The sequence below is a fragment of the Tachypleus tridentatus genome, chromosome 12 (assembly GCF_004210375.1).
Source record: "Tachypleus tridentatus isolate NWPU-2018 chromosome 12, ASM421037v1, whole genome shotgun sequence".
In the NCBI taxonomy this organism is placed as follows: Eukaryota; Metazoa; Arthropoda; class Merostomata; order Xiphosura; family Limulidae; genus Tachypleus; species Tachypleus tridentatus.
In genome coordinates this window covers 50454110-50478400 of record NC_134836.1, presented here as the reverse complement: position 1 = coordinate 50478400, position 24291 = coordinate 50454110, and the positions used below count along the sequence as shown (strand labels likewise).

The following is a 24291-nucleotide window of genomic DNA, read 5'->3' as shown; positions in this document are numbered from 1 at the left end:
GTTTTTTGAATTTCGCACAAAGCTAGTCGAGGGCTATCTACGCTAGCCGTCCCTAATTTAGCAGTGTAAGACTCGAGGGAAGGCAGCTACTCATCACCACCCACCGCCAACTCTTGGGTTACTCTTTTACCAACGAATAGTGGGATTAACCGTCACATTATACGCCCCCACGGCTGGGAGGGCGAGCATGTTTGGTGCGACCGAGATTCGAACCCGCAACCCTCGGATTACGAGTCGCACGCCTTAACCCACCTGGCCATGCCGAGCCCATGTATTTTGGCTGACGACGCAAGGTTTTCAAATGCTAGCTAACTTTTGAAAGGTTGAACTTGTTTTCCTTATTGGCATTTTAATGGTTGTGATGACGCCTCCATTTTGGCTCCGTATGCTGCTGAAATACGTAAGCGTGTCTAATGTTTTTAGTGGTTTCCATTATCTAAATATATTTTGTTTTTATTTTGGGTAGGGCGTCATATTTTAGTTTTACTGATATGAAGATAGATATTATTTTAAGTTTTAAGTTAGTTTTTATATTTATCTCACTTTGGTATTCTTTAAGAAGCAACTATCATGATCAAGTTTTTGACCTTGGAGATGTTATCTCTTGATTATATTGTCTGCCTGATTATAAGGTCTATAGCAATACAGAACGAGAAGGCCTAGCTAACACTAGTTTCTATACAGTGGTTACCTCAGCTACATCGATAGGAGTTTAACCCCTGGAAGTGTCGAGCAGGGGCCAGAATAATAGCAGTCTTCTGTAGGAGTTTAACCCCTGGAAGTGCCTGACAGGGAACAGAATAATAGCAGTCTTCTGTAGGAGTTTAACCCCTGGAAGTGCCTGACAGGGGACAGAATAATAGCCATCTTTCAGGCTATGCGACCCCCCGCTAGTACAGCGACAAGTCTACAGATTTACATCGCTAAAGTCAGGGGTTTGGTTCCCCTTGTTGGGCTCAGCAGATTGCCCGATGTGGCTCTGCTATTAAAAAAATACAACATAAGAACAAAACAGGCTATGCGCTGGTACTTCCATTATATGAACTACAAATTCGCCGTCAAAAGAGAAATATACGTCAGACCTAAAAAAAAAAAGGCATACACTTAAGTGCTTCTTGACACCCATTATTGGTTTTCTAGCACTTCGTGTGCCATGTGAAAACAATACACCACTCGAAATAAATTTTTAATTGAAATTGGTGCTGTCATGAAGAATGGCATGTATGTATCAACTGAATTAATATAAGTATATTTGTGAAGTGCAGAAACATAGTATTAATACTATTGGTGCAAGAAAAGTACTGACACAAGAGGGAGTGTTCAAGCATAAATTCACTTTTTAACCCTTGTTAGTTTAGGGTGCTACGTAAGTGTTGTTTGTTTTCTTGTCTTTCTCTTTTAATAACTTAGAATTTATTTACTATGTTTAATATTATGTATAATTAGAAAAGATTTGAGCTTTTAATACCACAATAGTAATTGTTATACAACAATTACTACTTAACTAATGTAGCCATCTTGTGTAATTATTCTGCAACTGTTGCTTCATAATTATAATAGTCATCTAATCTTATTATTTTTTTACCCATAGAAAATTCTGTATCTTCACTTCACTTAACATGCTATAACGTATGGAAAGGGAAATTACATTATTAATTTATCCAGTTTTGTGTTTGTGCATCCTGACGTCTATGTCCAACCTAGTTTTTAACTGTTACCTGTTAAAGGTATGTATCTCTTACAAATTTATATTTTTCAGGTTGGATTTCATCTCTTCAAGTAATATGGCTCTTCTGACATTCCATTCTGATTACTCAGTGTGCGGTAATGGATTCGAGGCTTCGTGGGAAGCTATTGACGTCAGTAATTGTCAGAAACATCAGAAAATAAATGTCCAATATAAAAGCAATCTCCTTAGCCCCCACTATCCTTTGGGATTGCTCCCGAACATTAAGTGCAAATCCTATTTAGAAACAGCCCAAAGGAATCAGATTCTTCTAACCTTTGAAGATTTTGAAATTGGGCAAAGAGGCAAAAACGGTCTATGCCAAAACAACTATGTGCGCATTGTTCTAGAGGACAGTGAGCCACGAAAATCCGTTGTCCTATGTGGCAATTCGACAAACATCCGTAAAGGATTCCTTCTCTTAAGTTATAATAACACTGTCAGTCTTGACCTTTGCACTTCTGGCCCTCTAAAAGAAAGACAGCGTGGATATAACGTGAGCTACGAAACGTGTAAGTGGATAGATTTATATACAGTGTAAGTAATGTAAAGGTGATACGGTTGTAAGTACTAATTAACTACCTAGTACACTGAACAGCTTTATGTTAGCAAACCATGACAGTAAACATCATTTAAAACTCACATGAACAAACAGTATGTTATTTCTTAGTTCAGTTTCTTTACTTTAACCAAAAAAAACAAACGATGCTTTATCATTATTTTCCTCATTGCTCATGTCCTCCCAGTGATAAACCTAAGGATTTAGAGCGAAGTTTTGACATCTACGATGGGCTCAACACAAATGTGTAGCTTTACGTTTAACGACAATCAAACAGAACAAATAAATCATTACTCGTTATGATCATCAACTTTTGACATCTGTTTTATTTTTCCACACAGACATTTCAGGCACTGTCACCCTTTTATAGCAACTTCTGGTTTATTTGTATTTCTTAGTCACAAATTACTGAATCATTTGTGTGATATTTTACAATGTTTTGTTCACTATCCAAGGGAATGGAGAGCCTCTCGAAACTACCATATTGTTGGACGAAGACGATTCGGGACTTCTAACAAGTATCAACTTTCCACTCGTTCCACCAGTAGGAGTAAGGTATACTCAACGTCTGCTAGCTCCGCTGCAATTCAGAATACGTGTTGTTTTCGATAGCCTAACGTGGGAGGAAGGTATCTGTAAAAATAAATTGGCAATAGATGGTATTGATGGAGAACGACACCATTTAGAGGAAATGTGTACTAACAGTAAGTCAACAGAAAAGGCTTCTAAAGTCGAAGTCATTTCGTCATCAAACGAACTTCATTTTACAAACTTGAATCCTTGGGATCGAGATTACAAACCGTTTGCTTTCTCTCTTTATTATAAAGTAATCTCAGGTAATGTTTGAATCTGTTTTGCTCTCAGTTTCATTTTTCAAAACTTTAATAAAAGAGTGCTTTTTGTTTTAGCAAACATTAAGGAGCATAGTTCTAATTTTAAATGGAACATTTAGCTTTATGTAATATGAATAGGGAAATAATATTCAGATAATAAATGTTTCTTGCGCAAAATAACCAACATTTTCAAGGACTCCGGAAAAATATTTTTAATTAATTTTAAATAATTATATACCTTACAATCATCCTTATTGAAATTTCCTCTTAATCAAACAATCTTTGATATACTCAGTCGATAGTAATTGGGTTATATGGAACGATATAGCGTGAATAATGTAAGTATAATTTACAGTTGGTATAATTGAGTTACAAGGGATTCTTATCAGACGCAAAAAATGTATTGACTTTTCAGATAAACATCCCATGATCTTCAACTTCATTATAGTCAACGGATATTAGTCCTGTATCCTATATCCACCGTTAATTGCTTTGAATTTCCAAGTGCTGTATTTCCACACATACATACATCGATGTATATACCAGATCAACATCTTTCTTTTCACAACTCATCTTAGATGGCAACTCTTATTTTCAATAGTTTTGTTTTTGTAGAGTCTGTTAGGAAAAGATATAAAAAGTGTAGCCTCGAGTTTTACCTGAGCTTGTACATGTTGAAGGCAAATCAAAGGTTATGGTTGTAAAACCTACACGACATGTTTTTATATTTGCGCTGATTACTCACAATCGCCGTAAAGAGCGCATGGATTACACGCTAAAGAAAAAACCTATGTGATGATTTTACCAGCCTAAAAAGGTGGATAAAGCTAAACCTCTCAATGCGTTGTAACCACATAAAAACCTGGATTGTTAATCTCATCACCAAAGCTTCTTAATGAGCAGAGAAAATTTTCTTTTTTTCTTACTGTTTTAAAAATACTTCTCATCTGTTTAACTGCTTATTAGCATGTAAAATAATATTATGTTGTTGAGTCGTCATATAGGATTAACGTAGAGTAATAAATACAAATAATTCGTGTTGGAAATTAACAAACTGAATAAAAGAACTTTAAAATCAGTTGTGAACGTTTAATTGACTCTCGTTAGCGGCCCCGGCATTGCCAGGTGGGTAAAGGCGTTCGACTCGTAATCAGAAGGTCGCGGGTTCGAATTCCCGTCGCACCAAACATGCTCGCCCTTTCAGCTGTGAGGGCGTTATAATGTTACGTTCAATCCCACTATTCGTTGCTAAAAGAGTAACCCAAGAGTTGGCGGTGGGTGGTGATGACTAGCTGCCTTTCCTTTAATCTTGCACTGCTAAATTAGGGACGGCTAGCGCAGATAACCCTCGAGTAGCTTTGCGCGAAATTCAAAAAACAAAACAAACCATTTCTTGTCAGCGTTTTACTACACATTATTTGATTACATATTCGACTAATTACGTATTTAATGAAGCTTTGGGCATAGGCTGGTTTCCTAAATTTTGGAATTGGTGATCCCAGTTTAAAATTGTACATATACCATAATATTTTCCTCCAATTTTGAACTGTGGGTGCGTTATAAAAGTAACAGTTAATCTCATAGCGTAGATGGTGGGTGGTAGGATGCTTTTGACTGGTTGCCAACCCTAATTGTAAATTGCTGACCAGAGAAAAAGAAACCAGTCAAAGGCACCCTACCACCCACCATCTACGCTATGAGATTAACTGTTAAATTAAATTAAATTTTTGTTCAAATTTTAATTTCGACGAGTGGAACTGAAAAGAAGGATGTCACATTGAAGTTTCCATTTCGAAATTTAAAATTTGACCAAAATATTAATTTCTTTAAAACTGCCTTTGAAGATCACGCTCACTATAAAAAGAAAAACTCTGAAATTTCGGAGCTTTTGAACTAACGTAATAACGTTGTGAAAGGGACAGTTATCACATTAACTAAGCTGGCTTAATCACACATCTCGTGTTTATACAAAGCCTGACCCAAATAAGAGAATTAAAAAATATCTATTGATAAACGATTCTTTAGAATTCTAGGACACCGAGTATGATTAGTTGTAGAAATTATTGGTGTTTCAAAATATTTTTTATCATGACAATTACTATAAAAAACTAAAATCAGAAAAATGCAAAATTGTGTTTTTATAATATTGAATAGGTATTTTCTGAATGTTCATTTTCTACAGGTTTATTCTTGGATTTAATAATTTCACATAACTTCAGCTCGTATACAGAAAATGAAGTAATTTTTTTGTATAAAAACCTTTTATAATGTCTTTGCTCCTCTGTCATTTTTCCTTTTTGTATGAATATTTAATTAAAATATCTTTCCAACAGGTACCTTACTGGTAAATGAATCTTCCGTAAATGTCCGTATCACGTCTTATGATCAGTGTCGATGTGAAAATAGTGGAAAATGTGAACAAGTTACGAATGAAGATGGCTACGAGTGTCGCTGTGCTAAAGGATTCACTGGTAAAACGTTAAAACTGAAATAAAAACCCTTATAATCCGAGCGCTTTCGAAAGGCTTAAAAAGGTTTAATGCATGAACGGTATACATTGTATAATAATGATACTTTATTTCAAAATTATGACCTAATAATACTTGCATAATTGGTGTAAATACTCTAACTAAAACGAGGCGAAATTCGGATTGTACCAGTAAACACTGGTGGTAGCGATAGGGGTTCACTGTGATAGAAACAAGACTATAAAATAGATTTCGTGTTAATATTATAATTAACAGAATCAGTTTTTGTTATGGTTATAAGCTTGTTTGGATTTGTGTATACAAATATATATATATATATATATATGCTTTCCGTTATAGGACGATATTGTGATCAAAACCTGTTTCGGATTCCGTTCAAACCTCTTAGCCAGAGAATGCTTGAAGAACCATTCTGGTTAGGCCTAATTACTATGTCTGTTGTACTTCTAGTTATCATTTTAGTCTACTGCGTCAAACGGAAATTTGCTGATAAAATTGAGAGATTTTTAGCAGAAGAAATTGAAAAAAGTAAAAATAGTAAGTATATATGTATCGTCTGAAAATGTAATAGGGGTTGAATTTTTCGTTTACTGTGTGCTCACAATACGTTTCTAAATGTTTGTGAAATTTAGTGATTTTTAGCATGTTTGATTTTTTATCAAAAGTAACGATGATGTGTTGATTTATACAGTTTTGTATTATTTTCCAACAGTGATTATTGATAATATTACCTATAAAGATTAAGGATGCGTTTAAAATCACATTTAAATAATTGTCTTATGTTGCATCCAGTGTAGAGTAGAAACATTTAGTAAGATGTGCTGATATGTCGTTGAAAATTTTATTTCTCTCAAATAACTTCCGGCGTTTGAAATAAAAATTATAGTATATTTTTGCTATTTACTTTAGGTTGCATTATAAAAACTTCTTCTCTAGTGAGAATTGTGTTATTAAAAAAACAAACATTACTGTATTATTTCTCTGTTTCAGACCCATCTCCATCAGCTGCTTGTTATGGCCTTCATCCGAGCCAAGGGAGTCATACACAAGCCAGCATGCTTACGGACAGTCATCCAAACTCTTTGTTCAACAGACTCAGAACTCACAGTTTTTGCGCTTCTTTCGATAATTCTCTGAACAGTCCAAGCAACGGAGGGCATGGACATTCTTTCAATTTTGATGATTTTCTCAAACGAAGTCACTCAACGAAGAAACTTCAATCAGATAGACTAAAACGTGATAATGAAAAAAATAACAAAGAGACGTCGGAAATTTTAGCGTCTTTGGTAAAGGCTAACCAAAATTCTAAACCGAGAAGAATGAGTTTGGATGAATTTTTAAAGACAAGTGGCAAATTAAAATTAACATGGTTAAACGATAACCCAAAAAGCATGTCAACTACCAGTGAAGAAATGCCAGAAGGGTGCCTGGGTAATCAGTTAGCTCCACAATTTTCTTGTCATTCAGCTCCATCATTTGCCGAGTTCAATCAGTCTATGGACGAGCAATCATTTGAACATGAAACTTCAGAAAACCCGCAGTGCAAAGTGAAAATGGAAGATATGAGCACAAAATCTTCACCAATTCAAACATTTGGTGATTTAATACGTAAGAATATTGTTGAACAAGCTGTTACTGGGTCTGTTGAAGAACTCTTGCAACAAGAATTTAATACTGCATCTGATTCTCATGATTCAAATGAAAAATTGATTGAAAACTTAAATGAAGCCACAGTAAAACAAAGTAATTCAAGTATTAGTCGTTCCGAAACTGCTGAAACACTAACAAACTTTTCTTTGTCTCCTTCGCCTATCAGGGTTCTTATGCCGTCCAAACCCAACACCCCAAAAAAGACAAGGTTGAGAAAACTTGGACTATTTTTTCCAAAAAAATTTTCAGCGGAATATTCTCCACCAAAGATATTGATTACTTCTAATATGAACTCGTGCGAAGCAGATGTCATAAGTCCTAACGTTTCAGCTCAGTCTGTAACCTATTTAAGTCCCCAGCCATTTGTATGGCCTGCGGGTGGTCGAACAGCTTCAGAGACTAACCTTAGCACATCTGGTTACTGTTCCCTAGCCAGCCCTGGTCTTTCTAGATCTAGCTCTTGTAACCCAGTTGAAGACACAATTAATGGAGGAAATGGGAAAAACAACCAGATAAAGAAGTCATCATCTAAATTTCTGCAAGTTCCTAATACTATGGATAACTCATTACGACCTCGATCATTAGAAAGCTGCTCCAGTGACCCTAAATCAGTTCTTACTTCTGATAAGAAAGCGGTTGTTTCATCGAAACCAATGTTTGAAATAGGAGGAATGGGATCACCTGAAAATACTGGCAACATTTTAAATCTAAAATGTTTTATGGACCTACCAAGAGAAAAAACAGATGATGAAAAACGAAAATCTAGGGAAGCTTTTCATAAACTGGTAGCTGCTTGCAGTTCTAGAAGCAATGAGAAACTAAGTCCACGTGTTTCATCGCAATCAAATGCATGTAGCAGCTTTGGACAGATCTCTGTACCGATAATTTCTTCTTTAAATACACTTGATCTCCATAATAAAGAACAAAATACTCATATTGTTTCATTGCGCAACAATTCTCTTACATTAAGAAACCCAAACAAGGCCAAAAGTCTCGATGGCATTTTAGCACCTAAAGCACCAAAATGTATAGATGAAAAACTTCGTTCTCGGTCTGAAGCGTGCGAAAAGACGAGTAATGTTCTCACCGAAAATTTAAACTCATTTTTAAATTATAACCTGTTTAAACGATGCAATGAATCTGTTACAAATTACGACAATTCCAAATCGAACAGTGGACAAACATTTTGTAATCATGATCTTAATAAGAAACGCACTTCAAATTTCTGTACAAGATCTTTTAGCACGTCAGATTTGTTGTTGTTGTTGATCAAAGAAAAACGAAACATTGATGAGAGAGAATATTTCTCACTGCAGTCGATCAATTTCCCGGAACCCACGTTACTTGAGAAACACAAAATTGTCAACGATTTGGGTTTGCAGAATCAGTCGATTAAATGTAATAGCAAACCAGTGAGTCCTACAAGAAGTGAAGATAATACGTGTACGTCATTTAAGATGGAACAAAATTCATCACCGTTTGTTTTCCATAAACACAGAAGAATGGTTGACGAAGAAATATGTCAACAGTTACAAAGTCAGCCGAGGTAAGGTTTTCATGAATTAACTTGTTACGTAATGATTTGCTTAGGATAATTTCAGCTATCATGAATATTACGCACAGGAAATGTTTTATTAATATATTTGATTCTAAACTATCTCTTTATCACAACAAATAAGGTTCCCAGCTAGCTACCTGTAGTTGCTACTTTTTTTTTGTGATAAGGGCTATCTGCGCTAGCTGTCCCGAATTTAGCAGTGTAAGACTAGAGAGAAGGCAACTAGTCATCACCACCCACCACCAACTCTCGGGCTATTCTTTTACCAACGAATAGTGGAATTGACCGTACCATTATAACACCCCCACGGCTAGGAAGGCGAGCACATTTGATGCAACTGGGATTCGAACCCGCGACCCTCAGGTTAGGAGTCGAGTGCCTTAATCAACTGGCCAACCTAGGGTTTAGGAAAGCTCGGCTCGACAACTATGAGACGCTGTTTCGAATCTCCGTCACACCAAGCATGTTCGCCCTTTCAGCCGTGAAGGTGTTATAATGTTACGATCAATTCCACTATTCGTTGGTAAAAGAATAGCCCGAGAATTGGCAGTGGGTGGTGAGGACTAGCTGCCATCCCTCAAGTCTTACACTGTTAAATTAGGGACGGCTAACTGGCTAGCCCTCGTGTAGCTTTGCGCGAAATTCAAAAAACAAACAAACATACAATAATTTTATAAAAATGAAATATCGTTTTCATGTTCTTACTGCAAACAAAATTAGTTCATTTGAATTTTCTATTAAAATATTGGAATATTTTTTTCTTTTAGCAAATTATCTGGTATGTCCATCGAGGGGACTCAGGCCCCCTGATTTTAATGTTGTAAATCCGAAGAATTACCGCTGACCCAGCGGCGGATTTCTTTGTTTGGAATCGTAATAAAAAAGTGTTAAGAGTAATTTTCTAGGGTGTGAAAATAACAGCTTATAAAATTTGCCAAAATCACATCGTAAGTCTTCATAGAAAAGTAGGCCCAGCATGGCCAGGTGGTTAGGGCGCTCGACTCGTAATCTGAAGGTCGGGGTTCGAATCTCCATGACACCAAAAATGCTTGCCCTTTCAGCCGTGGGGGCACTATAATGTGACAGTCAATCCCATTATTCGTTGGTAAAAAGTAGCCCAGGAGTTGGCGGTGGGTGATGATGACTAGCTGCCTTCCCTGTAGTCTTACATTACTAAATTATGGTCGGGTAGCGCAGATAGCCCTCGTGTAGTTTTGCGTGAAATTCAAAACAAACAAATAAACGATCTTAGAAAACGGAAGTACTAACAGCTGTCACAAACACAAAAACAAAGCTCCTGGAGAAGATGGAATACAAGCTATCCTCCTAAAACATGGTACTCAGAAGTTATATGAACACCTAACAGCCTTATTTAACTTATCATTTTCAGCTGGATATATCCCTGTTTCTTGGAAGGAAGCAGTAATATTAATGTTCCAGAAAGAAGGAAAGCCAGTAAATAAACCGAACAATTACCGCCCAATTAGTCTAACCAGTTGTATAGGAAAAATATTAGAAAGAATAATTAGTAACCGACTGTCTATATACTATGAAGTAGACTCCAAATTACCCGAAATTCAAAACGGGTTTAGAAAATACAGACAAACTACAGACCACCTAATCAGATTAACTGAAACAATTACAGACAACTTCAACAAAAACGAATGCACTGTAGCTTGTTTTCTCGACATTAAGAAAGCATTCGACACGGCGTGGCAAAACGGATTGTGTTTTTTTTTTTAAATTCGCACAAAGCTACTCGAGAGCTATCTGTGCTAGCGGTCCCTCATTTAGCAGTGTGAGACTAGAGGGAAGGCAGCTAGTCATCACCACCCACCGCCAACTCTTGGGCTACTCTTTTACCAACGAATAGTGGGATTGACCGTTACTTTATAACGCCCTCACGCCTGAAAGGGCGAACATGTTTGGCGCGATGGGGATGCGAACCCGCGACCCTCAGATTACGAGTCGCACGCCTTAACACGCTTGACCATGACGGGCCGCCGGCAAAACGGATTACGCCACCGGTTAACGGAAATGGATTTACCCCAGGGAATTTTTCGCTGGCTATCTAACTTCCTAGACAATAGAACGTGTAAAGTAGATGTGAATGGGGCCCACTCAGGGTCCTTTTCACCTACAGGGAGAGGTAGTTAGCCCTATCTTATTTATCATGTATGTGAGTAATATGCACTGTCGGACCTAAACTTAGGTTTTGCATCATTATTTGCTGACGATGTAGCGGTCTGGAAAAGTGCCCCCACTCCTTCAGTTGTAGCAACAAACCTCCAACCAGTCCTGAATAATTTAGAAGACTACCAGAAATATGGAATAAAAATAAATATTCCGAAAACCCAAGTAATATTATTCACCAGATTAAATAAACTGAAAAAAGATCCACCTAAGTTATACATGAACGGATCACTTTTACAGACTGCTACTTCTGCAAAATTTTTAGGATTAACTTATGATACCGAATTAACGTGGATACAGCATACAAACAATGTCCTGATAAGAATCTGGAAAAGATTCAAATTATGCAAGAAGTTTTTTAGGTAAAAATCAAGGAACATCACCTGATAATATAATAAAAATGTACAAAATATACATTAGACCTATAATAGAATACGCACCTCCTGTCTGGATAAACATACCACAAAAACAATTACAGAAACTACAAAATATACAAAATTCAATCTTAACTTCAGCCTATAAAGTACCACGTAGTATTTCATCCACATTCATACACAAGTATGCAAACATAGAAACAATATCTGTAAGACTCTTGTATAATGCACTAAATTATTTTAATAAGAATTGGCATAAAAATGACTTAATGTGCTGATCTCGACAGATACTACGTACATGATGAACATAATCCTAAGTACCTCTCTCCTATAAATATATATTTAAGAAATATAAATCAAGCTGGACACCACGCACTAGATGCTTAAAACTAGTTGTATTTTATTTTTATGCTTTTTATTTATTATTTTTTCTTCCTTTTTATTTTATTTATTATTATTATTATTTTAATTTTTCCGATAAATGTGTATGGAAAAAGGGAATTTATATATATATAACTAATAGAAAATATTTAAAAATGAAATAGAAGTAAAATAGTAAAAAAGATAAAGAAAAAAGGGGACAAATCAAGACAATACATTGACCTGAAAAGGGTCGGAGTACTGTGGGATACTCTGGACATTGCCCCTGAAAAGGACCAGAGTTCTGTGGGATACTCTGGACATTGCCCTAAAAAGGGACAGAGCACTGTGGAATACTCTGTACATTACCCTGAAAAGGACCAGAGTTCTGTGGGATACTCTAGACATTGCCCTAAAAAGGACCAGAGTTCTGTGGGATACTCTGGACATTGCCCCTGAAAAGGACCAGAGTTCTGTGGGATACTCTGGACATTGCCCTGAAAAAGACTGGAGTACTGTGGGATACTCTAGACATTGCCCTGAAAAGGACCAGAGTTCTGTGGGATACTCTGGACATTGCCCCTGAAAAGGACCAGAGTTCTGTGGGATACTCTAGACATTGCCCTGAAAAGGAACAGAGTTCTGTGGGATACTCTGGACATTGCCCCTGAAAAGGACCAGAGTTCTGTGGGATACTCTAGACATTGCCCTGAAAAAGACTGGAGTACTGTGGAATACTCTGGCCAAAAATCTACAACAACAACAAATTCTTACTAGTAGCCGACATGAAAGTTAGGGATGGAAGAAGAGGTCTTGTGCAACTGACCATCTTGGGTATTCAGAAATTAAACATACCACAAAGAAGAAGCGAAGAAAGTATCCTTCGCCCTGCAGTAGTTTCAACACCAACACCATACAGCAAACAAATTAATAGCACTGACAGGAGGAAGTGGTCCAAGTGAACCTGACTGTCTCTGGTCATTATGACCAAAAATCCGATAAAGAAAGAAGCGAAAGAAAATATCCGGAGGAAAAGGTCAATGAACCTGACCCTACCGGGTCTTTAGACTTAATTCCCGATAACTGTTGTTGGAGACTAATCAGTGTATTCAGTACGTTGTATATTCGAGAACTCTTACAAACCCTTGTAACAGTTCTCAGAAGTTTGCTTGTAAAATATCTTATACCGTGTGTTTAAGTCTTTCATGCTGTAAATGTGTGACACGCTTATTAATTCTGTTCATGTGATTGTATAGTTGTAATAACATTTTTATCTTAAGGCTAATATTTGGTAAATTTCCTCCTAAAATTAGAGATACAGTTTTGTGGTATACTCCGATATAGTTGTTAAAATACGTTACATTAACAGAACGATTAACCATGTGGCATTACCTTAATTACAGGAACGCTAAACCGGATATTCACTGTTCATCAGCCTTTACATCATCTCGTCAGCGTCATCATCCCAGCCTTCAACGACAGGCAGCTCTTCAAGAACAAGATATCAGGTGAATCGTCTCATTTAAGTGATTTTTTAAATTAAAAATTCATTGAACTTTCATTCGTGACATAATCTTAAGATGAGTAGATTTTTCAAACCGGAACAGCCCCTGGTTTCGAAACGGTCCTTGTGTTTTTTGTTGATCCGTAATTCCGATCGACCGCCGTGTGCTATCTTGAACACAGGTTTACAAAGAGTGCACTTAACTAATACGTTCTATCGAAAACAGCTTCATAAATAGCGCACTCAGCCACCTTGTGGTATCGAAAACATAGCTTTACAAATTATGCACTTAACCGTCGTGTACTATCGAAAACACGGGATTACAAATAGTGTTCTAAACCGCTGTGTGCTATCTGAAGCACAGGCTTACAAATAGTGCACTAAACCACCATGTGCTATCTAAAACACAGGTTTACAAAAAGTGCACTAAATCGCCATGTGCTATCCGAAACACTGGTGTGCAAATAGTGCACTAAATCGCCATGTGCTATCCAAAACACTGGTGTGCAAATAGTGCACTAAACCGCCATGTGCTATCCAAAACACTGGTGTACAAATAGTGCACTAAACCGCCGTGTGCTATCCAAAACATTGGTGTGCAAATAGTGCAGTAAACCACTGTGTGCTACCTGAAACACGGTTTTACAAATAATGCACTAAATTACTGTGTGCTATCTAAAACACAGGTTTACAAATATTGCACTAAAACGCCGTATGCTATATAAAACATGGGCTTACAAATAGTGCACTAAACCGCCGTGTGCTATCTAAAACACAGCTTTACAAATAATGTTCTTTGTTACTCTACTCACTAGTCTTGAAAAAAGGTTAGGTTTGCTTTCAAAGTAACATAAAAATGCTTTCTTTTCGGCATTTTGACGCAATGGTAAGTTAAACGTTTTTAATAATAAAATATCATAGAGAACAACTCCTGACGTTCAAAAAACTTAACCACACATTCGACAACTAATAGATGTCTACTGTAGTACATTATAACTTACTAAGAAGCCCGCGAAGACCTACGTTTTCACTGCACATTGACTGAAATTCCGGAAGAGTACACGTTACAGCAATGAGCAAGTTAAATATACCCGTTACATATGGATTGGATGCGACTGTAAATTTGATATCTTTATTGTAAAACTGGGATTTTTATCTGCGTTTCAAGAACTTTCTCGGGACAGTGGGAAAAACTACTAAGAACCAGACATCTGATTACCCTATATAATCTATATATATTTATGTAAAAATAATTCATGCCGTTGAAATATACATACGTACTTGTTTTTGATCCTCGCGTATTTCGGCTCTGAAACTAAATATCTGAGATGTTACTATTTTAATGCTTATTGATTTCAGGGGTCTACTAGGTTCAAAGTCACCTTTGCTACCTAGAAATACTGGAATATCTAACAGTAAACCAGCAAAACTGCTCAACATTCCCAGTCTATCTTTTGATAAATTGTTTCATACGACGAACAAACATAAGGATGGTTCTGAAGAGTCAAACCAAGAGTTTAGGAAACCCGATGTACCCCCAGAAGACGTAAGTCAGATGCTTTTGAATGCTGAAAAAGACACCATAAATTCAACCCAACATCTGAGTGGCTCTAACTACGGAAGGATATTGTCCAAAGACTCCATGGACGAGCCATTACCATTGTCTAGCCAATCCGATATCCCTCGTAGTCATTCGATGCAACCACAAAATGTCGCTGATTTATCTGGCGGAAACTCAGACTTGCTGTTTTCGAGTCCCGAAATTCCTGCTAAAGTCTTATCGGACCTTCCTGACCCAGTCACATCACATGCAGGACTCAAATCGTCTCCTCACAAGTCACCTAAGCTGTTCAGAATACCAAGAATATTTTTCGACGAGTCAGCAGGACTTCTTAAGTTACCTGACTCGTCATCTGAACACCAAGTTCAATGGTTTGAAATGACTGAAAGAGCAAATCAAGAAAATGGTGAAAACCAATAAAAAAATACAGTGGTTATCAGGAATAGTTTATCTACACGAAACATCGAAGTTACCAATCTCTATAAAAGGCAATTTTTAACATCAAGTTGGTCATATGTAAACCATATGTTTTAGATTTATAATATAGATATTAATGGGCCTAGCGTCTCAAATTTTACCCATTTTGTGAAAATGTTTGTTTGATTTGTATGTAAATACTCACTGTTCAATATCGTTACTGTTAAACATGCGCCAGAACAATCACATCTATTTCCTGGACCATCAGAGTGATTTAAGTGGCCATTTTGAATCATTCTTTTCAATCCATTGACACTAATTTCATGGCACAGATGTAATGAGTGCATTCGAATTGCTTTAATCGTACAGATGCTCCAAGAATGAAATCCAATGTTTATTTCTGACTGGCAGTAGTAATGCCCTCTTTCGATATTAAGAGTACAACAGATGCTCAGAAAAAGGTTTTTTTTCAGTGAGCATGCGCAGTTTGGTCGCTTTCTATTATTATGTTAAAGTAACGAGGGGGATTTTGGTAATGGTCATCAGCGGAGTTAAAAATAACCATGTATTACAACATGCACCTAATAACGAAATGTTGACGCACTAGTCTTTGTGGATACAATATATATAGTGTTACATCTGTAAAATGTGATGCGCATTAGTAGTGTGATAAGTTTGAGAGGCTACAGAGGAACTGTTTAATTATTTGTTTAAGCGTAAAGCTGTAAACTGGATTAGATGCTTTGTATCTAGTGGAGGGATCAAGCGCTACAAGTCCATGGGAATTTTGCTACATCAATGAGCAACTTTATTTAACCTCCCTTGTTTAATAATAATAATAATAATAAATGATCTCACATTCATGCATAATGGTATGAGATCCTGTCATTTCAAATAGTTCACCTTCATATCGAAGTTGATTTCAGACGCAAGGTTATGTTGTAAAAATAGAGCGATTTGTTTAGTTAGCCTGATCAGTACAATCTGTTCATTCCACAAGACATCCAGATGCTTATTTGAATTCAAGTTTTGCTCAGTATTACTCGATATAGACTGTGGTGGTCAGTTTTCACCTGGTACTATTTTCCGGACATCATGTTTAAATAGTTGTTAAAAAAGATTATTTATTTCATCTGTTATCTCTTTAATACCTCTCGGTTGTGTCTATGTTTCTATGTTCTTGTGATACTTGATGTTTTGTAAATATCTCACAAGTATTGACAAAACGTCTTTAAATTTTGTTCGTAGGCTAAGAACCAAAAATATAAAGAGAGAACAAAGTCTAAAGAGACGTAAAGATGACTTAGAAATTGGTTACGAACATGGGTTTGAAAGACTGGGGTTCTAAGGAGTTAGTTTGGGGGGCTGTCAGGATTTGATCCACAGATGTACTTGAAAATTGCCATAGATAAGCAGTGGGTCTTTCGAAATAAATATCCACATTTGAAGGCCTTAAATCTTGATTTTGGATTATTCCAAATGAAGGCTCAAGGGAGCTTTGAAGTATCTTAGGATTGCAATCACAGATGTACTTGAATATTAACAAAGGCGTATATTTATTCGGCCGTTTAAAGCAAGAATAACTAACTTTTCTGTGTAGTTGTTGTTTCCCTTGAACTTTAACTAGTATTTTCCTAGCAAGTGTATGTTGTAGATTGTGACATCCTGAGCAACGTTACAAGCACTTTTTCTAAACTGAAGTGCTATAGTTGTTCTTTCAGGAACCATTTGAAAGATCACCACGTTCTCAATCTATATATCACATAATTAACACGTTTATGTACAACTATGTGTTTTGTTTCAAACAAAGAATTTCGCTCTATTTTAAAAGAAACATTATATGACGGATAGAACTAATTTCTATCATTAATAACCTGTTATTTATTTATTATTAAGCGCAGAGCTACATTGTGAGCGATTTGTGCTACGCCCGAACTTAACTGAAAATCTTCTAAATTGTAGTGCTTTACTGATATTTAACTTCTTAACTTGGATTTGAATAAATTAGAATTGCGCGTATAGATAGATGGCCTGTCTTTTGTTGTTGGTTTTCAAATTTAGCTATTCATCTATTCTAGACTTTCATGAGTTATTACCGATTAAAAATTTAGTCTAACAAAAAGCATAGATATTTTGAATGCACTTCGGACTTGGTAAATGTTGTATTAGGTTATTGTAACTCGGAGAACATAAAAGTTGGATATATTAGTGTTAACACGTGTACTTCAATCTCATTAGAAACACGATCATGCTTTTGCTAGTTATCAAAAACGTTAATAGATGCTCTTTGCTAATGCCAGAGTTATTCCATCAGGTGTAATATATTTAATAATATACCAGTTGTAATGTTTCCCTAGGCGGCAGAAATACCAACATGTATTTCTAATGGCTGTATAATTCTCGACAGAAGGAGACAACAACAGCTGCTTTTTATATAGTTGTTTTTTCTTCTTCAGGATAAGTAGAAATGTCGTGAAAACTTATTTTGCTCTGTTTTTATTTTAAAATAGCAATCATGGTAGCAAGAATATTGTTCTATTGTTTTTGTGTGTACATGTCTGTGTATTACAAACAGAAAGTAGGATTATTCGATGCGTTGAAGCCAATCAGAATATTTGAAAAGCTCAAATGTTATTTTGTTATTAAGTTTTTGTTTACCTCGAGGAATCTAACCCCAGATTTTATCGTTATAAGCCTCAAACTTATCACTTTGTTATCCGGGAGGGGGAAGGGGTGCAAATATCACACACACACACACACACATTATAGATAAATATGTATTCGAGTTTAATTTTTGTTTGTATATGTAAGCTTGTATATAATGTATGTATGTATATGTCAGAAGTTATGATTTTAACTGCTTGATGTATGCAGTATGACTAACATTTACTTATTTCACGAATAGTGTAAGTAGGTTTAATACAAGTTACATGTCATCTACAAGTTAATGTTCTTCATGTCACCTTCTAAAACAACGATTTATTATCGTACAGATATTAAAAATAGGATCTTGTCATCAACTTACCCCCATCCGTAAACGGTTTTGTTAAAATCATTTCTTTGCAAAGTGTGTTAATGTTTTTAATTGAACACGCTTTTCGTTTTTACTAGTGTTGTCATTATATTTGAAATTTGATAACCAGTTAATTAGTTACACATGTCAGTTTATACTTTTAATTATCTTTTCGTGCCACCTAGTGGCCGTTAATTGAACAATCTGTGTATAATATTGTTAAAGTTTAGGTGTAAACTATTTACACTGGCCTATCTACAAGTTCATAAAACCAACTTACAGAAATTTGCAACGGACACTGAACAAACTTTACGTTTCTCACATAACTTGAAAATTATTCAGTGGTTTCGTATATTCTATGAGATTTCTGTTAAAATCACAAAAGAACGAATGCCTGTTTTCCTTAGACCTTTAATAAATTTTACGTTTATCTTCATCACTTTTTAATGAATAGCGAATTTATCTGTGAAATGCACAACGCGAGTTAAGATATTTCTTTTAACACAGCCTTAAATAATTGGGTTTCATTCCCTGGTCAGACTTAATCCTTGTGTTTGTATTCAATGGGATTATATTCCATGGTCCAGTTAAGTCCTCACGTTTCTGTTTAATGGTGTTATAGTTCACATTCAAGCTTTAATGGGGTTATATTTCCCAGTCAAGCTGTAAGTCCTGACGTTTCTGTTTAATGGTGTTATAGTTTTCATTCAAGCTTTAATGGGGTTATATTTCCCAGTCAAGCTGTAAGTCCTCACGTTTCTGTTTAATGTTGTTGTAGTTCTCATTCAAGTTTTAAGTTCTCATGGCTCTATTTAATGCGGTTATATTTCCCAGTCAAGCTGTAAGTCCTCACGTTTTTGTCTAATGGGGTTATATTTCCCAGTCAAGCTGTAAGTCCTCGCGTTTCTGTTTAGTGGGGTTCTTCTGTGGTCAGTCTCTTTTCTTTTTCTTTAGTCCAAGTATAAAGGTTCTACTTCTTTTCGGACGTACTAGTTATCATATTTTCTTTCTTCTTTACAGTGGATAAATAATTAGCTTCTTAGTTCCAACTCACTTTTGGAATGTCTTAAGGAAATATTCATTTGTAGTGCGGAAAAAAATGTGATTTTGACATGTTATTCACTGCTGCAAATGTATGTATTTCAATTAAATCAAAACTTATATTTAGCTGGGAAAACACACCAGATTTCCAAAACATGTTTCATAATTTACAGTAGGCCATCACTATTTGCCTACTTATTAACGAAACTTATATCTGAAACTAAAGATTTCACAACTTGTGATATTTTTCTTTATGCATACATAGTTGTGCCTTATTGTAAGACCGTTGAGCTTTCTTTAAAAACAAGATATGTTAATTAATTGGATATATTTTGCTGTAAAGTATTCTAAGTATCAGTTGTACTGGTTATTTTATTTACTATACCTACGTGTATGTAACCTGTTATTACATCAACAACTTTGTTTATGTATCATTTATTTTAATGTTATATACGCTCTATACACGGACATACGTGTGACAAATAAAGTGGGTGTTAGAACGAATGTTTCTTGGCATTATTTTCAAACGAAACGAATATCAGAGTTCTATATAAGGTCAGTCAGAAAAAGTAATGTAACGTTATTCTTAAGTCACTTACGTCACTTATTTGCTTGTGGTATTTTTTAAAAGTAAATGTATGGTAATTTGGAACGTTTTAAATTATCTAGTATTTTCCACGGTTTTGTATACTGTTCTTACTTCTGTTGAGAGTTAACGTTGTTCACAACTTCGCAGTAATAGTACTTTAGTAAAATTCAGACGTGTGTGAAATAGATTCCAGTTTTAGAAGTAAATGCAAAATAGATGTTTGAACACTTAGTAGTTTAAGAAAAAAAAAGGTACTCGATTAGCTCTGGAATTCTACACGCTAACATCCTGAAAACTGTTAAAGTAGTACATCTCCCACGTAAAATATAGATAAATATGTAAGTGTGTGTGTGTACGACATGTCAAAGCAACTTCTCGTACGTCTAAAAGACATTTCTGTAAACGTATACCATCTAATATCAATCTACTGGAACATTTCGAACCTAAATATACATATTTTTATAATAGCATTCAGTTCGTGAATGTACCGCGTTTACTTTAAGAATGAGAAGAGGAAAAAAAAAAGAAACTAACATACTTTTAAACAGCTTTAAAAATGAAAAAAAACAAAAAACAGTAAATATGTTAAAAATTACCGAGGGTTTAATAAATATTTAAACCATTATTTAAATAAAAACTGTTAAAACAGAAATTGGCCATTTTTTCAATATCTTGTTGACTTATTATTATTATTAGTTCACGCATAATAGTGCAGATAATATATAATGTATATCTAGCTTTAAAGTCTAGATTTTACTATTTTAATTATTTTCATACGGAATATTATAAAGCTTGCTTTTTTATCATCCACTGCCATTTTAATATACTTTATATAACGAAAGAACCATGAGGAAAGCAAAAACAACACGCCAAATACCTGGATTGTGGAAATAGTTTATTGGAAAACGGATAGATGGCGCTTTGAAACTGTTGTAAACTTTTTTTTTTAATAATAATAATACGAGAACCAGTGAAACCATATTTCAACTTCTATGGTTTCATTTTAAAATATATGAATATTATATTATTGAATGTATAAGATGTAACTACTGCCAGTAATTCTTTCTGGTTTGTTTTGTTTTGCTCGTTTCATGTTCAAAAACTGGAGAGGTTTAAACCTTTGAACTTAGGAAATTTCTTTCAATTCTTGAATAAATAAAAATGTTAGAATCGTTTTGAACACAAATTCAAGATGAGCATAGTTTAGAACTGTCAAAATGTACCAAAAATATTGAGAACATCGTAAATATGTTCTTTATCAAAACTATACGAACACCTTCCAAAATATCATAATTATATTTCAAGATCAAACCAAATATTTCATAACATTGTTTGAATATTTTAAAATATACTTTATCATTTCTGGTTCAGAATCACAATAAATGGTAATATGCGAATAATACCAAAACACATAATAATTTTAAAATATATTATTCCATATGACACACACCTTCATTTTGTAGCTAAACAGAGAACTATAGACTTCCTACAAACTTTGCTAATGATGTAAATTGTACTGAAAAATGAACATTAAAATCCGGTAGACTTGATCGCATCCGAGTCCAAAGATTGGACGAATTTTCAGCAACATTTACGCCATATACTATGCTATATTACAATAAACAAGAGCATTTTTGTTTTGGTGTAAATTATCAGCAGCGGGAGAGAAAAATGTAATATTTAGATGTACTATGGATATTGGCACCAATCTAAGCAAGGATTATCTGTGTTAGCTGTCCCTAATTTTGAACTGATAGAGCAGAGGAAAGCTAATGAGTTAACAACGCCACCTCCGAACTTGGAGATATTGTAATAAAATAGTGTAATATGTCACTCTTAGAACCCATAATATGTCTCTAAAATAAGGAAAGCCATGTGGGTTTTTTCTCAAGGAAAAAACGCGAACCGGGGATCCTCGGTTATATAGTTAGGTACGTTGACTACTGTATCACGTTTAAATTCATAATAAGCAAAAAAAACAACTCTATTGCCATACGCAGTAATTTATATTTTTCTCCATATTATACATAATGTTATAAAGCGAAAGTTTCTATTTGCCTCAAACTGCTATTTGTCTAAAATTAATTAAGCATTCTGATATTATCTATAACTAATCGCTGCATGGATGACTTTTAACATTTTTATACTGTAAATGAGAGTAAAGAAATATATCTTCTCGGTTTGTGGTCGTTGAATGAGTCGAATACGAATAAATCTACTTAAAACGAAACGCACAAACTTGCGGACAATATTTCAGTACTTCACGAATATATACTACGTGTGTGTGTGTGTGTGTGTGTGTGTGTACACATGTGTAGTGATCCGAATCTCTAACCAACGTTATACCGGAAGAACGTAATGGTGCACTTGAAAATTTATAGTATAACAAGCACTTTGGACATCAGACACAAAACTTCAAAATTCTTTACACAAAAGTTTAACCATTCAGTAAGCCATTGAATAACTCGTACTAATTCCTGTTCAAGCTGTATTTACCGTCCTCTTGAAACTGGTTAAGTATTAAATGTTCTGGTAGCTGACAAATAAATAAAAGAAAAACATCTCGTGATAAAAGTTTTAAAACGTCTGAGTGCTTGTAGAGTATTCTCGAATGCAAGTAATTTAGCCACAAGCAGTGGACATCGCCGGATTGGAATACAGGAAAGAAGGGCTATACACAAAATATTTAGATATTTAGAACAGCAGTAAAAAAAAATGATGTTTCTCGTGATTTATTTTCCATGTCTTTATTTACTGAATTAGAAGAGCAAAATGCCTTTGTTTTATTTGTTCGTTGAATTTAGTACAATCCTACTCGAAGGTTATCTGATCTAGCCTTTCCTAATTTTGAAGTGATAGATTAGGATGAATGCAGATAGGGAACACTACCCTCCGCCGAATCTTGAGTTATTCTTTACCGAAGAATAATGGGACTGACCGTCACATTTTAACGCTACCACGGGTGAAATAAGGAACATATTTAGTGAAGGAATTCAAACTTGCGACGGAGAGATTGGGAGTAAGGCGCTCTAACGATCAAGCCATGCCAGGCTTATATCCTGTACTGCTCGTATTGAGAATAATGTTTTATATAAAATAATTAACCTTAAATTATATTACTATGATAGACATAGCGCGTGTGTCAGTGCCTATGTACATACTCCAAACTCCTGAGACACGTATTGAATGAACCACGAACAAAAATTCATGAACATTTTCACACTTTGCGTCTTCAATATTTGAATAATTAGAAATATAACTATGGTATGTGCAACAAACATTCATATATCATTGTACACACTTTTGAATAAAATTTCTTTCCTCACAAATAATATGACTTTCTAAAGATGTTTAAAAATAAGATAATTCAACTAAAATAATTAAATATAAGATACCATGGAGTACTTCTGCTGTTTGGTTTTAAATCCCTCCAATTAAAAATCATTCAACCAAAATCATTAAATATAAGAGACCATGAAGTACTTCTGCTGTCTGGCCTTAATCCCTTCAATTCTTATTAAAGAAACCATGAAGTACTTCTGCTGTCTAGTCTTTAATCCCTCCAATTCTTATTAGAGACCATGAAGTACTTCTGCTGTCTGGCCTTAATCCCTCAATTCTTATTAAAGAGACCATGAAGTACTTCTGCTGTCTGGCCTTAATCCCTTCAATTCTTATTAAAGAGACCATGAAGTACTTCTGCTGTCTGGCCTTAATCCCTTCAATTCTTATTAAAGAGACCATGAAGTACTTCTGCTGTCTGGTCTTTAATCCCTCCAATTCTTATTAAAGAGACCATGAAGTACTTCTGCTGTTTGGTCTTAATCCCTTCAATTCTTATTAAAGAGACCATGAAGTACTTCTGCTGTCTGGTCTTTAATCCCTCCAATTCTTATTAGAGACCATGAAGTACTTCTGCTGTCTGGTCTTAATCCCTCCAATTAAAAATAAGATCATTCAACCACAATCATTAAATATAAGAGACCATGGAGTACTTCTGCTGTTTGGTTTAAATCCCTCCAATTAAAAATCATTCAACCAAAATCATTAAATATAAGAGACCATGAAGTACTTCTGCTGTCTGGCCTTAATCCCTTCAATTCTTATTAAAGAAACCATGAAGTACTTCTGCTGTCTAGTCTTTAATCCCTCCAATTCTTATTAGAGACCATGAAGTACTTCTGCTGTCTGGCCTTAATCCCTCCAATTCTTATTAAAGAGACCATGAAGTACTTCTGCTGTCTGGCCTTAATCCCTTCAATTCTTATTAAAGAGACCATGAAGTACTTCTGCTGTCTGGCCTTAATCCCTTCAATTCTTATTAAAGAGACCATGAAGTACTTCTGCTGTCTGGCCTTAATCCCTTCAATTCTTATTAAAGAGACCATGAAGTACTTCTGCTGTCTGGTCTTTAATCCCTCCAA

General features: G+C 35.2%; 1 protein-coding gene across 1 annotated transcript in view; it reads left to right on the top strand.

Moving 5' to 3' along the window:
* LOC143233294 (uncharacterized) overlaps positions 1-19754 on the top strand; it is a 135734-nt gene extending 115980 nt beyond the window's left edge. Inside the window, exons 15-21 of the mRNA XM_076469425.1 lie at positions 1760-2238; positions 2741-3121; positions 5452-5589; positions 5947-6144; positions 6598-8803; positions 13146-13250; positions 14606-19754. Of these exons, the coding sequence (XP_076325540.1) occupies positions 1760-2238; positions 2741-3121; positions 5452-5589; positions 5947-6144; positions 6598-8803; positions 13146-13250; positions 14606-15227 (4129 nt within the window). The 3' untranslated portion in view covers positions 15228-19754. The remainder of the gene's footprint in view (positions 1-1759; positions 2239-2740; positions 3122-5451; positions 5590-5946; positions 6145-6597; positions 8804-13145; positions 13251-14605) is intronic.
* Positions 19755-24291: the final 4537 nt, after the last annotated feature.